Consider the following 15700-nt stretch of genomic DNA (forward strand, 5'->3'; position numbering starts at 1 on the left):
AGTTTCACCATGTTGGCCAGGCTGGTCTCAAACTCCTGACCTCAAGTGATCTGCCTGCCTCAGCCTCCCAGAGTGCCAGGATTACAGGCGTGACCCACTGCACCCAGCGTCCAGGACCTATTTAGAGGCAACTTATTTCTCCAAAATGAATTTTCATTCAAAAAGTACCCATGCCCCAACTTCTGCTTGGGTGGCTGAAGTCATACCCCCCCAATCATGATTCTAATGAAAATGAAAAATGCTATCATTTCCCAAAAGCAGTGGTGACTTTGTCACCCCTGACTCAGAGACCCAGCAGGTGCATGAAGCACTAACCCCCGGCTGTGGGAAGCAGGGTTCTGGACACAGGCTCTGTGGGATGCACCTGCCCACTGCCCGCTCATGAATGAGGCCCTGGGAGTTAGAGTTAGCGAGAGATGGGGGCGCCCCCCCATGGAAACACAGGGCTCCAGGAAGGCTGCGTGGGTGAAGCAGCCGGCTCCTGTTCCAGCCCCAGCCCTGTGCAGGGGCAGCTGTGCCCCAGCTTCTCACTCACAGAGCTGGGAGCAGCAGCTTTCCCTGTTCTCAGCATCCACCCTGGCCGCCCCCCGGGGTCCTTCCCCTTGCTCTCCTGCTCCTCATGTGGCTTTTTTAGCTCCTCCGGTATCCTGAGCAGGCCCAGCTCCCTCGTGTGCCCCCTCCCTGGAGACCTCCTAGCCCTGCCTCAGCTTCCTTGCCCTTCTCTCCTGGCACCTCACTGACTGCCTCCACACAGTTACCAGGCTCTGTAGGGCTTGGGATGTCTGTTAATGTGTTCATAGTCTGTCTTTTGAATTAGATGGTAAGATGCTTGCATCCATTTTATGACCGCTGTATTCACAGTGCTAGAACAGTGCCTGGCACCTAGTAGCTGCTTAATCAGAAGTTTTGGAATGATGCAAGAAATGAATGAATGAATGAGTGGGATAGGTCAAACCATACCACATAGAGTCTGGCAGGTTACAGTCAGGAGGGCAGGTTCACTCTGGGAGCAGCAGGGAATGTGGATTTATTCCAGGGCAATGGGGACTCACCGAGGGTGGTGGAGGAAGGGGGCAGCTCCCATGACTGCCTGACTGTCTTCTTTCTTCCCCCAGGTCCACCTCCACCTCCTCACCCGTTCGCCCGGCTGCCACATTCCCACCCGCCACCCATTGCCCACTGGGCGGCACCCTCGATGGGGTCTACCCTACCCTCATGGAGCCCGTCTTGCTGCCCAAGGAGGCTCCCCGGGTCGCCCGGCCAGAGCGGCCCCGAGCAGACACCGGCCATGCCTTCCTCGCCAAGCCCCCAGCCCGCTCCGGGCTGGAGCCCGCCTCCTCCCCCAGCAAGGGCTCGGAGCCCCGGCCCCTAGCACCCCCCGTCTCTGGCCACGCCACCATCGCCCGCACCCCTGCGAAGAACCTCGCACCCCACCACGCCAGCCCGGACCCGCCGGCGCCGCCCGCCTCGGCCTCGGACCCGCACCGGGAAAAGACTCAAAGTAAACCCTTTTCCATCCAGGAACTGGAGCTCCGTTCTCTGGGTAAGACCACCCTGACAGCGGCCACCTTCATAGACGCGATTATCATGCGTCAAATTGCTCACGATAAAGGGGCGCGAGAAGGAGGTGCGCTGGCCAACGGCTCCCCTCGCGATGGTAAGACTTCCGGCCCGCACCCACCCCGTCTCGTGGTCCAAAGATATTTTCAGATCTCTGCTTTTTACTTTGGCCCCTGTTTTTTTCGTTGTTGGTTTCGGTATTTTGTTTTGAAGCCCGTCCGTCCTCGCCGGTTTGCACGTGCTGACGACTACTCCGGCCACGCCCGCCCCTCTGGTTTGGGGGCGCTCATCATTTGCACATCATTTTACCATGGTTTTTTTTTTTTTTTTTTTTTTTGGATTTTTGCTTTTTTTTTCCTTTAATGAATGGATCTGTGATTCTGACTTCGACTGCGCCCCCATCTCCCACTTTGCGCCTGTGTCTGGGGAGCAGGGATGGGGCTGCGGGGGGTCTCGGGCCTATGCCCCCACCTGCCAGCTGCCTGGATGCAGTTGGACTAGGGGGAAGTGGAGGCAGGCGGTGCAGGAGGCAGGCGGTGCAGGGAGAAGCTGAGGCGGGGCGGGGGCCTGCACTGTCGAGGAGGAGCTGGGCCCAGCTCTTGCATCCTGCCCTGTCCCCAGCCCATGTACCCCAGAAAAAGGGGAGCCCCCTGCATCTGGCCCCCTGCCTTGGCCCTAGTTCATGGCTCCTCTCTGTTGGACTGGAATGGCCAAGGCTATAGCCCAGGCGGGGCCCGGGGACCCAGGGTCACTCCCAGCCACACCCCCACTTCTCACTCTGCCCCACACACTCCTTCCCCCAGAGACCCACGCTGCCCCTGTCTCACGCTGGCCTCGCCCCGCCTCCACCACCTGAGCCCATCTCTGTCCCTTCTGGCCTCATCTCTCTCTGTGGCTCCATCTCCCTCTGTCTCTGTCTCTCCCAGGCTCTGCATCTCTCTCCACCTCTCCCTTGGCCTCCCTCTCTCTCCCCAACACCCCTCTCTGCCTTCCTCTCTTTGAGTGCCCAAACCCCATCCCTAGCTTGCGTTCCCTTGACCCCACGGGGATCCAGCCAGCTGGGAGGGCAGCCCTGCCCCTCGGACCCCGAGCCCCTGGGCCTGGTGCCTGACTCTGCACCCCGCCTGCCCTAGGTTACCACGGCAGCAGCTACAGCCCTGAAGGGGTGGAGCCCGTCAGCCCTGTGAGCTCGCCCAGCCTGACACACGACAAGGGGCTCCCCAAGCACCTGGAAGAGCTGGACAAGAGCCACCTGGAGGGGGAGCTGCGGCCCAAGCAGCCAGGTATGCCCCGCCCAGTACCCAGGCCCCCGAAGCCCTGCACAATGAGGACCCTCACGGCCCCATCATGCAGATGGGAAAACAGAGGTGCCTAAAGACCAAGGAATCGGCCGGGTCATGAGGCTCAAAGGCACAGGGCTGGGATTTGGGCACAGCAGTCCTGGGGCCAGCAGACACCCCCTGACCAGCTCTGCTCTGCCTGCAGGCCCCGTGAAGCTCGGCGGGGAGGCCGCCCACCTCCCACACCTGCGGCCGCTGCCCGAGAGCCAGCCCTCGTCCAGCCCACTGCTCCAGACTGCCCCGGGGGTCAAAGGTCACCAGCGGGTGGTCACTCTGGCCCAGCACATCAGTGTAACTACGCGTTCTCTGCCACACCTTGTCATCTTTGCCCCTGGGGGCACCAGGCCTGGAGAGGGGATGGGGAACCCCACAGCCCCTCTGTCCTGGCGGGGCGGCTGGGGGATCCAGGGCGTGGGTGAGGGTGAGATCCCGGAGCCCCGAGCACCCATACCATCACCACCCCCTCATCCATGGGTGGAGCCTGCGATGCGAGCCAACAGCATCTTCACGGGCAATGAAGCCCTCCTGGTGGCCCGGGTTTCTCAGTGTCATGGGCTGGTCATATCAGCCATCTGCCAACTACCAGCTGGGGACCACTGACCATAGCCTGACTCCCATGCACCCGGGGACGGGGAGGCCCAGAGGGTGGCGGGCAGGTCCACAGTCGCCCAGGAAGCTGGCCCCAGCCAGGATTCTTCCCCAAGCTCCATGTAGCCCCTCCCCACGCCCAGAAGGTTCTGGCAGGAGGGTGCTGCCTGACCCTGGGCCCCCCACTTGCCTGCAGGAGGTCATCACACAGGACTACACGCGGCACCACCCACAGCAGCTCAGCGCACCCCTGCCCGCCCCCCTGTACTCCTTCCCTGGGGCCAGCTGCCCCGTCCTGGACCTCCGCCGCCCACCCAGTGACCTCTACCTCCCGCCCCCGGACCATGGTGCCCCGGCCCGTGGCTCCCCCAACAGCGAAGGGGGCAAGAGGTGAGCGAGGGGTGGGGGTGCCTCTTGCTGGGCAGCCGGTGGGAGGCCTTCGTCAGCTGCCTGCCTCAGAGCTGGGTCTGAGCTCAGCTGCATACGAGGCCCGCCTAGTGCCATTGCACAGGCAAGAAATGGAAGCTCCGGGAGATGGGGAAGTCACAGAGCGGATACATAACAAATAATAGCCGATAAAAGTACACACTGTGCTCAGTGGGTTCCAGGCACTCAATGTGTACCCTTTACACACAGCCCCCAGGAGACACAGGCAGCATTCTCCCCATTTCACAGATGAAGAAACTAAGGCCTGGAGACGTGAATTCACTTGCCCACAGGGACACAGTCAGTAGGTGACAGGGGGTTTGATCCAGGGCTGTATGATTAGAGAGCAGCCTTTCCACACACACACACACACACGCACACCTGCCAGTGCACACACATGCACATGCTCGCACACACGCACATGCTCACGCACACTCCCACCCTTGTGAACCCTGGGGCCTCTGGGGGTCCAAAGAGGAAGAGAGGGGAGGGCCCTGAGCGCCAGGGTGAAGGAGGCATTTTGGTGGGGGCGGGGGGTAATGTGTTTGTGAGGACAGATATGGCAAGACAGCAGGACATCTTTGGGGGACTGTGGTGTAGCTGGCACTGGGGTACAACCAAAATTCAGAGCAGGGGTCAATAAACTATGGTCCATAGGCCACATCTAGCCTGAGCCCTGTTTTTGTACAATTCATGAACTAAAACAATGATTTTACATTTTTAAAGAGTTGTTTTAAAAAATAAAAATAATAACAATACGTGCCAGAGATTACTTGTGGTCGAAAATACCTAAAACGTTTATGATTTGGCCAGGTACAGGAAAGTGTGCGGGGCCCTGGTTTAGAGTGGAAGAGTGCGTCCCCTCAGGAGGGAGACCTCTGACCATATCTGGGGCCTTTTCTCCCTCCAGGTCTCCAGAGCCAAGCAAGACGTCGGTCTTGGGTGGTGGTGAGGACGGTATTGAACCTGTGTCCCCACCGGAGGGCATGACGGAGCCAGGGCACTCCCGGAGTGCTGTGTACCCGCTGCTGTACCGGGATGGGGAGCAGGCAGAGCCCAGGTACTTCTGTGGGCACATGGACTGCCCCTGAGATGCTCTGGTATCAGCTCCTTGCCCATCCTTGGCCCCAGTGGTGCTGTGTGGAAAGTGACAAGGGCACAGGGCTCAGCTGGGTGACCTTGAGCCCGCTAAGGAAGTTTCACCAACTTGGGGGTGTAATACATGCCCACCCTCCCTGGGGAGACCTCAGTGGTAGCTTTCCGTGCCTTGGGCTGGGATCTCAGCTGGTCCAGGCCCCTGTTGCCCGCCCCTGTTGAACCTCTAAGAAATAATGAGCTAGGTGTGCCGGGCCACACTGGGGGCAATGGGTGAGGTGGGGCCTGAGAAGGAAGCTGGGGCCGCTGGCCTTGGGGAAAGGCATGATCGGAACCCAGTTTCAATCCTTGGGGCTCTCTTGAGAGGGTCAGGCTGGAGCAAGTGCTCAGAGGCAGCCCACCACACAGTCGGGCATCTCCCAAGACACCCCTAGCCCCAGGATGGGTGAACCACAGCGGAAATTTCAGGAGCCGTGATCTTCTACCAGGCAGGGGATGCAGGCGTGGGGATGGGTGAAGCTTGCTTCCAAATGTGTAAGGCATCTCAGATGGTGAGTTCCCTGTCATCAGAGGCATGCAAGCTCAGCACCAAGTGAACTGATGTGAGGTGTCTGATCCTCACAGCAGGATGGGCTCCAAGTCTCCAGGCAACACCAGCCAGCCGCCAGCCTTCTTCAGCAAGCTGACTGAGAGCAACTCCGCCATGGTCAAGTCCAAGAAGCAAGAGATCAACAAGAAGCTGAACACCCACAACCGGAATGAGCCTGAATACAGTAAGGGGCCTGCAGGCTCCCGGGGAAGCATGGGGCCACGGGTGGGGGCGTGGCCTGCCTGGGTCGCTGGAGCCGCCCAGTAGCAGAAACCCATGGTGCACCTTCGAAAACTAAGTGGCCCTGCTGACCATCTTCCCCCAGGCCCTCAGCCTCACATTTGGAGAGCCCTAGGGCAGTTTCTTGATTTGCTGGGCTTTCCGTAGGAGCTTACTGGCCCAGAAGAATAGCACCCAGCACATAGCAGGTGCCCAGTGAATACCTGCATGAACACTGGGACCAGGGGTTGGGTCCCTCCCACATAAGGGCTGGGCGCCTCCCACACTCAGCACCTGTGTGGCTTTGCACCCATTGACGTGGTTTCTGGGTATGAACGTCCCACTCCGCTTCCCAGTACCTAGCACAGGGCCTGGCACTTAGCAGATCCACCAGAGAATATGTGAGTGGGTGGGCAAATAAAGAATCTGTCACAGTCCCTGACCCCAAGAAGCCTCATCTGCCAGGGGAGTTGGGCAAATCACAGATGCTCTTCCCTTCCTGGGGCTGGAGAAGAAACCTTGCAGATAGTCACTGGTTTGCCGGGCATGGTGGCTCATGCCTATAGGCCCAGCACTTCGGGAGGATGAGGCAGGAGGATTGCTTGAAGCCAGCAGTTCAAGACCAGTCTGTGCAACATAGCAAGACCCCATCTCTATAAAAAAATTTAAAAACCAGGCACACAACTATAGTCCCAGCCACTGGGGAGGCTGAGATGGGAGGATTGCTTGAGCCTGGGAGGTCAAGGCTGCAGCGAGCTCTGATCACATCACTGCACTCCAGCCTGGGCAACAGAGCAAGAAGTTGTCTCAAGAAAAAAAAAAAAAAAAAATCTCTGACCCAGGCTGGTAACTCCAGGGCCTTGTAAGTGTGGTCCAGGGAACCGTAGCATCAGCATCCCCAGGGTACATTGACATCCCCAGGGTACTGGTTAGAAATTCAGGCCCTTGGCTGGGCGTGCTGGCTCACTCCTGTAATCCCAGCACTTTGAGAGGTCGAGGCAGGTGGATCATCTGAGGTCAGGAGTTCGAGACCAGCCTGACCAACATGGTGAAACCCTGTCTCTACTAAAAATACAAAAATTAGCCAGGTGTGGTGGTGGGTGTGGTGTCTGTAACCCCAGCTACTCAGGAGGCTGAGGCAGGAGAATCACTTGAACCTGGGAGGTGGAGGTTGTGGTGAGCCAAGATTGCACCACTGCACTCCAGCCTGGGTGACAGAGCGAGACTCTATCTCAAAAAAAAAAAAAAAAAAAAAAGAAATGCAGACCCTTGGCCCTGTCCCAGGCCTGCTGCATCAGAACCTGCGATGAACAAGATTCTCCAGGTGATGCCGGCACACCTGGCCTGGACCACACAGGACTGGTAGGGCAGGTGATTCCCAGAGACCTGGGGGCCTCACCCATTCTGTCACCCGCTTCCAGATATCGGCCAGCCTGGGACGGAGATCTTCAATATGCCCGCCATCACCGGAACAGGTAACCCATCCAGCCCTTGCTATATGGCCGCCCAGGTCCCCGGCGCTCTCTCCCCACCCCTGCTCCAGCTGTCATTAAGGGACGAGGAGCCTTCGCTAGTCCAAGTGCACCCCCTCATTCTGGGATGAACTAACTGCACAGCAGGATTCAGTCACACAACAGGCAGGCGAGGCTTGTTCCCCTTGTAGAAAGGGCCCTCGCTGTGCAGGGAGTCTCTGGAGTTAGGATCCCCTCGGGTGGTTAGTAAGTATCAGCTGCATCCTCACCAGCTGGAGACTCACCTTGCTTCTTCACCAGTCTCAGCTGGAGATGTGCGTGTCTGGACAAGGAGTGGGCCTGAGCTCAGAGCTCAAGCCTCCGAGTTCACCTGGGCATTTGTTATAGCCAGAGCTTCATTCCTTAATTCCAGCCAGGGAACTGGGAGGCCTTACTTTTTTTTCAAGATCAAATGCAGGTGTGTGGCAGAGATAGGTATAAAATTGACATGCACTTTTAAGCTGAAACTTAAGACTCCTATGATCTTTTGGACTTAGGGGTCCCTTGGGGTTGCAGCCCCATCCTCTAGGAGGGCCCCATTGTGTATTTCCTTGGTGAGTCTGCGGTGCGGCCTCCGGGGGCCGCTCCGCATGGGCAGGCCTGGCGCAGTGGGGCTGAGGCAGTTTCGGGGTCAGCTGCCTCTTTGTGGGTGCCTGGTTATCCTCTGGTCCTTTGGTGGAAGCTGAGGCCGGGATGGAGGTCTGAGAGGTTTGCTGATCTTCCCCGGGGGACATTCCCAGGCCTTGAGCCCTGGGAATGGTGAGCAAAGGGTAGTCATTCAGATAGTATCAGGAGTCATCAAGTCCTCTAAATGGGAGTCCCAACTAGGACACCTCCACCCGCCCAGTGACTAGACACCAGGGGCTTTGCCAAGCCTCAGGCAATGGGAAGAAGACAATTTGGTCGAAACAACAAGAAGGTTAGAAATGAATGTTCCTGGGATATTCTAAATCTTGAAGTAGGTGCTAGACACGCAGGTATATCTGTATGTACAAATTCATGGCATGGTACAATGAAGATTTATGCTAACACTTGTATATAAATACTTTGTATTTATTTTTTTAAGACACGGTCTTTCTCTGTCACCCAGGCCAGAGTGCAGTGGTGTGATCATGGCTCACTGCAGCCTCTGCCTCCCAGGCTTAGATGATCCTCCTATCTCAGCCTCCTGAGCGGCTGGGACTACAGGCACACGCCACTGCACCCAAATACTTTTTTAACTTTTTTGTAGAGACGGGCTCTCGATCTGTTACCCAGGCTAGTCTTGAACTCCTGTCCTCAAGCTGAGGATCCTCCCACTTCAACTGAATTTTTTTTTTTTTTTTTTTTAACAGAGTCTTGCTCTGTTACCCAGGCTGGAGTGCAGTGGTGCAATCTCAGCTCACTGCAGCCTCTGCCTCCCAGGTTCAAGCAATTCTTCCACCTCAGCCTCCCAAGTAGCAGGATTACAGACACCCGCCACTACACCTGGCTAATTTTTGTATTTTTAGTAGAGACGGAGTTTCATCATGTTGGCCAGACTGATCCCGAACTCCTGACGTCAGATGACCCACGTACATTGGCCTCCCAAAGTGCTAGGATTACAGGCGTGAGCAGCCGCACCCGGCCTGATTTTTTCTTTTTATGCAGTTTTCATCCACAAGAAGAAATTTTCCAGGCGCCAGTCTTGGCCACTCAGCCTGTGTCAGACTTCGCCTTTATAAATGGAGATTGTTAAGCCTGGAGCCAGCTCCATCGGGTCATGGACTCGTGGCCTTGGCTAGAAGACCTGGTCGCGCTGCTGTGATTTCAGCACTCACCCCTGTTGGAAATGTTACTTTTTCTTCATGCACATGGTTGTTTTTTTAAAGTGCTGCAGAAATGTGGCCAAGACAGCAGAAAAGGTGTGAGCATCCCTGGCTACAAACGCATTTGAAACCAAAAGGGAAAAGAAAACGCAGGCAGCCAGCAGTTGCTACAGAAACGTGATTTTCAAAGCATCTGCGTCACCTGCAACCTCATGGAAGCCTCAGTTTGGTTTACAAAGGAGCAGGTGGTCAGAAAGACGATTTGACCACTTTGTATTCATAAAATTCATTCAGAGCAGAAGTTTAAAAATCCATGAACCTCCCACCCCGTGGTAGGCAGGGTGGGGTGGGGATTCACTGCGGGCTTTGGAAAGCAAAGTCTGGTTTGGTTTCACAAAAATTCTGAAAAGACAGCACCCATAGGGGGTTTGTAAAGGTCCCCCACCTCCACATGGTTCACCAGAAAGAAAGAAGGGAAAGGAAATCGGGTTCACAGAAAAGGAGGTTTCCCACGATTGTCAGGGGATGTTCTGGAAGCATCCTCTTGGGACCGGTTTGTTGATTCGACCACTTTGTCCTTGAGACTGGGTGGCTGGGCCAGCTGGGGCCGGACCAGGGCTGGTCCCGTGATTGTGTCTACCTCTGCCCTGTCCCCTGCACGCACCGTAACTGCATGGCTACGACCCCGCCCTCAGCATCCGTCTCTGCACCTTTCTCCTCGTGGTTCCTGGACGGGGAGAGGCGGAGGGAGGAGAGTAGGCTCAGCTTGCCGGGGGGCGGGGGCAGGGGGCTGCACGTCCCAGGTCACACAGGTGGAGGTGGGGCAGTGGGAGGACCGTCTGGTCACCTTCTCTCTCTCCGTTCCTTCCCCAGCCCCCGCCAGCCCCCAGCTCTGGCTTGACCCAATTTTCTAGCAGCCTGTTCCCCAAACAGGGCAGCCCTCCCATCTCCCACCCTCTCCATTAAGGCCACTTGGGATTTTAAAAAAAAAAAAAAAAAAACAGCCCAGCTAGGATTGGAGGTGTAGACAGGGCTTGTGATTTCCCAGAGGACAGAACAGGAATGAGGATAGGGGCTGGCGGGGGCATCTGACCTCCCCCACCCCACCTCCCTGGCAGTGCCCAAGAGCTTCCGGGGCCCCAGGTAGAAGGAACCAGCCTCTCCCCTTTTATCACCACCCAGCAGGAAAAAAAGGGTGGGGAGGGATAGGGAAATAAATATGTTGCTTTGCCGAAATGTGCTCACTGTGTATTTCTCTCTCCTCCTCCTCCTCCTCCTCCTCCCCTCTCTCTCTCCCTTCTCTCTCTCCGTCGTCCCTCTGGCTCCCCCTCCCCGGCCCCCATGTGTCTGTCTGTCTGTCTGTCTGTCTCTCTCCCAGGCCTTATGACCTATAGAAGCCAGGCGGTGCAGGAGCATGCCAGCACCAACATGGGGCTGGAAGCCATAATTAGAAAGGCACTCATGGGTAAATATGACCAGTGGGAAGAGTCCCCGCCGCTCAGCGCCAATGCTTTTAACCCTCTGAATGCCAGTGCCAGCCTGCCCGCTGCTATGCCCATAACCGCTGCTGACGGACGGAGTGACCACACACTCACCTCGCCAGGTCTGCAGGCCACCTCCGCCCCGCCCCCGTCTGTCCCCACCCCTGGTGTGATTAATCCTCGCTCCTCCGCGCTCCTCTGACAACCCCTTCCTCAAGCTTTGGAGCTTGTGACTTTATTTTTGTGCGTGTTTGACCTTGTTCTGGAGTTTGCTAATCTGAAGCTGGGCTGACACCCCCCAAGTGTCTGCACCCTCTGCCCCCCGCCAGCCCCGGCCCTCCTGACCACTAGGCCCGAAGTGCTGCCACCTCCCTCGGACACTCACACTGCCGTCTGCCCCCTAGTTCTGCTGCCTTCCTCCCTGCGGGGAACCAGCCTCCTGGCCCGTCTGTCTCCCTGGGGGAGACCAGGCTGGAGTGAAGGCCCACCCACACTGCGTGGACAGGGAGATGGCAGCCAAGCCTGTGCCCAGCATCTGCCAGGCCCACTGTGTGTCCACAGCTGCCCCTTAGCCTGGTGGGGAGGAGCCCAGGGTCTGTGTCAGCCCCGGGAGTCAGGGAGCCTTAGGGGTCGGCCCCCCATCTGCCTGGGTCCCCGTCAATACCCTCTGTATCGGAGCAGGGAGCTGAGGAGAGAGTTGCAGTTGTCCAACCTGGACACTGAAGCCCCAAGAAGCTTCTGGAGTCTCCCTGGGGGTCAGGCCTGGCCTCAGGGGTCCTGACTTCTCTGCACGGGGCCTGGAGCTTGCCTAGCCTTAGCATGGTCCTGGGGCCACGCTCAGAGTCAAACCGGAAGCCCAGGCTTCATGGTTAGGGTTCCAGCCCCTGGGGCTGGGGTCGCTGCAGGACAGCCCAGGGGGCTATTGCAAATAGCAGATAGTTTAGCCACCTCCCCCCACCCTGCAGAAACTGATCTCCACCCTCCAGGCTCATGGCTGGCCATCTGGTCAACCCTGGCTTCCCAGCTGGGTTGGGCAGCAGGGAGGAGGGGTTTACATCGCTGCTCTCCGTCTTTGGAGGGCCCATGGCAGGACCTCACCCCGCCCCTGTGGCCCCACCGCAGTGTCAGTGCTGTCTTCACTGCCCAACACAGCCCCTTCCCATCTTGTCCCCCTGCAGGCGGCGGCGGGAAGGCCAAGGTCTCTGGCAGACCCAGCAGCCGAAAAGCCAAGTCCCCGGCCCCGGGCCTGGCGTCCGGGGACCGGCCACCCTCCGTCTCCTCAGTGCACTCAGAGGGAGACTGCAACCGGCGGACGCCGCTCACCAACCGTGTGTGGGAGGACCGGCCCTCGTCAGCAGGTGGGCACCAGGTGGGGACAGGGCACTGAATGCCGAACGCCTGCTGCGTGCAGAGCTCAGACACAGGCCTGTTCTGTGGAAATGCCGTCCAGGGGCCTGGGCAGCTGAGCCTGGCTCACGAACGGTCAGGATGCTTCCTCCAGGGGCACCAGAGGAAAAGAGTGTGGCTGGGGTCAGATCACATGGGCCTGGTGGGCCACGCAGGGGAGCCTGGACTTCCTTTGATGGGTAGTGAGGAGCCATGGAGGGCTTTCGGAAAGGAAATGCTGATCTAACAGGGTCAGAAGGCCTCTGGGAGAACAGACCAGAGGGATGGTGAAGAGGCTACTATAGTCCAGGCAAAAGACAGCAGGGTGTGAACGGGGATAGAAGTAGAACAGGTGAAGAGAGGCAGATGGTTCTGAGAGCTGTTCGCAATTAGAAAGGGCTGGGAGGGCTGTTGGACAGAACACTAAGGCCTCTGTTCCCTGTGTGGTGGGCAGGCCGCTGGCAGGGCCTGCCGGGCTCACAGAGGCCTCCTGGGCATCTTTTGCTTCTTCCCACAGGTTCCACGCCATTCCCCTACAATCCCCTGATCATGCGGCTGCAGGCGGGTGTCATGGCTTCCCCACCCCCACCGGGCCTCCCCGCGGGCAGCGGGCCCCTCGCTGGCCCCCACCACGCCTGGGACGAGGAGCCCAAGCCACTGCTCTGCTCGCAGTACGAGACACTGTCCGACAGCGAGTGACTCAGAACGGGGGAGGGGGGCAGTGTCGGGTCCCAGCGAGCCACAGGAACAGCCCGGCGGGAGCAGGGCGGGTGCCGACTCCCCCTACCGAGGAAGGAGCCCCTGAGTACGCCTGCGCCTCCATCCATCCGTCCGTCCAGAGCCGGCATCCTTGCCTGTCTAAAGCCTTAACTAAGACTCCCGCCCCGGGCTGGCCCTGTGCAGACCTTACTCAGGGGATGTTTACCTGGTGCTCGGGAAGGGAGGGGAAGGGGCCGGGGAGGGGGCACGGCAGGCGTGTGGCAGCCACACGCAGGCGGCCGGGGCGGCCAGGGACCCAAAGCAGGACGACCACGCACCTCCACGCCACTGCCTCCCCCAAATGCATTTGGAACCAAAGTCTAAACTGAGCTCGCAGCCCCCGCGCCCTCCCTCCGCCTCCCATCCCGCTTAGCGCTCTGGACAGACGGACGCAGGCCCTGTCCAGCCCCCAGTGCGCTCGTTCCGGTCCCCACAGGCTGCCCCAGCCAACGAGATTGCTGGAAACCAAGTTAGGCCAGGTGGGCGGACAAAAGGGCCAGGTGCGGCCTGGGGCGAACGGATGCTCCGAGGACTGGACTGTTTTTTTCACACATCGTTGCCGCAGCGGTGGGAAGGAAAGGCAGATGTAAATGATGTATTGGTTTACAGGGTATATTTTTGATACCTTCAATGAATTAATTCAGATGTTTTACGCAAGGAAGGACTTACCCAGTATTACTGCTGCTGTGCTTTTGATCTCTGCTTACCGTTCAAGAGGCGTGTGCAGGCCGACAGTCGGTGACCCCATCACTCGCAGGACCAAGGGGGCGGGGACTGCTGGCTCACGCCCCGCTGTGTCCTCCCTCCCTCCCTTCCTTGGGCAGAATGAATTCGATGCGTATTCTATGGCCGCCATCTGCACAGGGTGGTGGTATTCTGTCATTTACACACGTCGTTCTAATTAAAAAGCGAATTATACTCCAGTTACAAAGGTTTCTTCTCTCCCTCACACTGGGCAGCCAATAGGGCAGGCAGCTGGGGTTTAGAGGACAGTGGAAGTATACCCCTGAAGGGCTAAGGCCACATCCCTCTGAGTCACCAGGAAGTGGATCCTTTTGTGAGTTGAATATTTATACCCTTGGTAAGGACATCACCATGAGGGCATCAAATAGTCACATCTGTGGTGAAGGTATCGTGTTCACACCCATGTTGAGTGTCAGATGTTCACACGGGTTCACACGCATGTGTCAGGTATTCACACGGTGGTCAGGGTGTCATGCACACATGGTGAGAGGGTGTCAGGTATTCACACCCATGTATCATGTATTCACACCATGCTGAGGGTGTCAAGTGTCACACCCATGGTGTCAGATGTTCATATTCATGGTATTAGGTATTCATACCATGGTGAGGGTGTCAGATGTTCACACCATGGTGAGGGTATCATGTTTACACTCATGGTGTCAGGTATTCACACCACAGTGAGGGTGTCAGATGTTCACACTTATGGTGAGAGGATGCCAGGTAGTCACACTCATGTGTCAGGTATTCACACCATGGCGAGGGTGTCAAGTCACACTCATGGTGAGGGTGTCAGATGTTCACACTCATGACAAGAGTATCAAATATACACAAGGTGAGAGTGTTGGGTATTCACTCCCATAGTGAAGGTATCTAATATTCACACCTGTGGAGTCCAGAATGGCCACCACATCCTAACTGGAGTCTTTTAATGTCATCCCTGCCCATGGAGATCATGATGGGGATGTCCCGGTGTGATTTGAATATAGGCAGGGGAGAGAGCAACCCCTGCCAGCTCGTTCAGTTGCCTCTTGGGTTCATTTGTACCACATCTTGGGTGTGCCCTGTCTTGTGCCCGCAGCATCCCTTCTGGAGCAGAGTGGAACCTGGGAATGGCCACAGTTCTTTGCTATTGACCCGGTCACCCTTGGCCTTGTCCCTCAGTGCCAGTGACCTGGCCCTCCCCTTCATTTTCCTGCCCTTTCCCGATGCTGCCACAACAGCACGGCTGTCCCTCTACACTTCCCCAAAGCCTGACACCCCAGCTGGTGCCTGGTTCCGTGTGCAGTGTCAGTCCCCGGAGCCAGATTGGGTGGCTGAGCTGGAAGAGACTTCATTTGCCCACTGGCCCCCAGGTATAGCTACAGGTGCCCTGGCGTGGGGAGTGCACTGGGGCCCCCTGTGGAGCCACTGCCTGCTTCCCTAGAGGGAGGAAGCCCACCCTTGCCCTGGAGCTTCCCCTGCTGGTCCGGAGTGGCTTGAAGCCTCCCAGTAGGGCTTCCATCTGGACAGCCCCATCACAACCTCTTAGCCATTCTATGTCCCCAAGCCCATGGGGACAGCGCTGGCCTGAGTGTGGCTTCTGAGGCCTGCCCCCATCCTAGAGCAGAGGTCAGAGAACCTTCCCACTTGGCAGAGCCATGAGGTCAGCTCTGCCCCAATGGCATTCCTGGAGCCACTGTAGAGTGAAGACCCCCAGTTTGTGTCCCACTCCACCCAAGACCCACCAGACGTGTGGACAGTTGGCCGCCAGGAAACGCCTGCCCTGCGAAAGCTGAGTCCTTCTGCTGGATGGGTTCCTAGGATGGCGCCAGCTTCCCAGGCCCCTAAAACCTTTGGCAGTGCAAAGCGGGTGGGAGGTGGGCCCTCTGCCCCTGAGGGGCACAAGATAACCTGCAAAGCAGGGCATTCTCTTTTCGCTCTTCCTTCAGAAGCACATCTGAGTCACGCTAAGCGTGGGGGTTCAGGGTCCTGGAATTCTGCCTGTCCCCATCCCTCAGCCTTCAGGCCCAGGCAGTCTGGGGTGCTGGCCTCCATTCACCCAGAAGCAGGCAGTCCCAAATCCTCAAAGAGGGCCGACCCTGGCCCAGCTACTGGCGAGCAGGGACAAAGAGGTGGTGCTGACACAGATGGGACCCAGCCTTGGGGACTCCGGTGGGGATTTGCCAGCAAGGATGGCTGAAGCTGGGGGTCCCTGGCCCCGTGCTGGTGTCTGAGC

General features: G+C 57.9%; 1 protein-coding gene across 1 annotated transcript in view; it reads left to right on the forward strand.

Moving 5' to 3' along the window:
* Positions 1 to 13664, forward strand: part of NCOR2 (nuclear receptor corepressor 2) — a 193981-nt gene extending 180317 nt beyond the window's left edge. The window contains exons 40-49 of the mRNA XM_011948414.1: positions 1116 to 1657; positions 2694 to 2843; positions 3046 to 3191; positions 3685 to 3878; positions 4825 to 4974; positions 5634 to 5782; positions 7239 to 7292; positions 10494 to 10718; positions 11775 to 11954; positions 12500 to 13664. Coding sequence (XP_011803804.1) covers positions 1116 to 1657; positions 2694 to 2843; positions 3046 to 3191; positions 3685 to 3878; positions 4825 to 4974; positions 5634 to 5782; positions 7239 to 7292; positions 10494 to 10718; positions 11775 to 11954; positions 12500 to 12681 — 1972 coding nt within the window. The 3' untranslated portion in view covers positions 12682 to 13664. The remainder of the gene's footprint in view (positions 1 to 1115; positions 1658 to 2693; positions 2844 to 3045; positions 3192 to 3684; positions 3879 to 4824; positions 4975 to 5633; positions 5783 to 7238; positions 7293 to 10493; positions 10719 to 11774; positions 11955 to 12499) is intronic.
* Positions 13665 to 15700: the final 2036 nt, after the last annotated feature.

Source organism: Colobus angolensis, unplaced genomic scaffold (genome assembly GCF_000951035.1).
Source record: "Colobus angolensis palliatus isolate OR3802 unplaced genomic scaffold, Cang.pa_1.0 Scaffold28, whole genome shotgun sequence".
NCBI lineage: Eukaryota > Metazoa > Chordata > Mammalia > Primates > Cercopithecidae > Colobus > Colobus angolensis.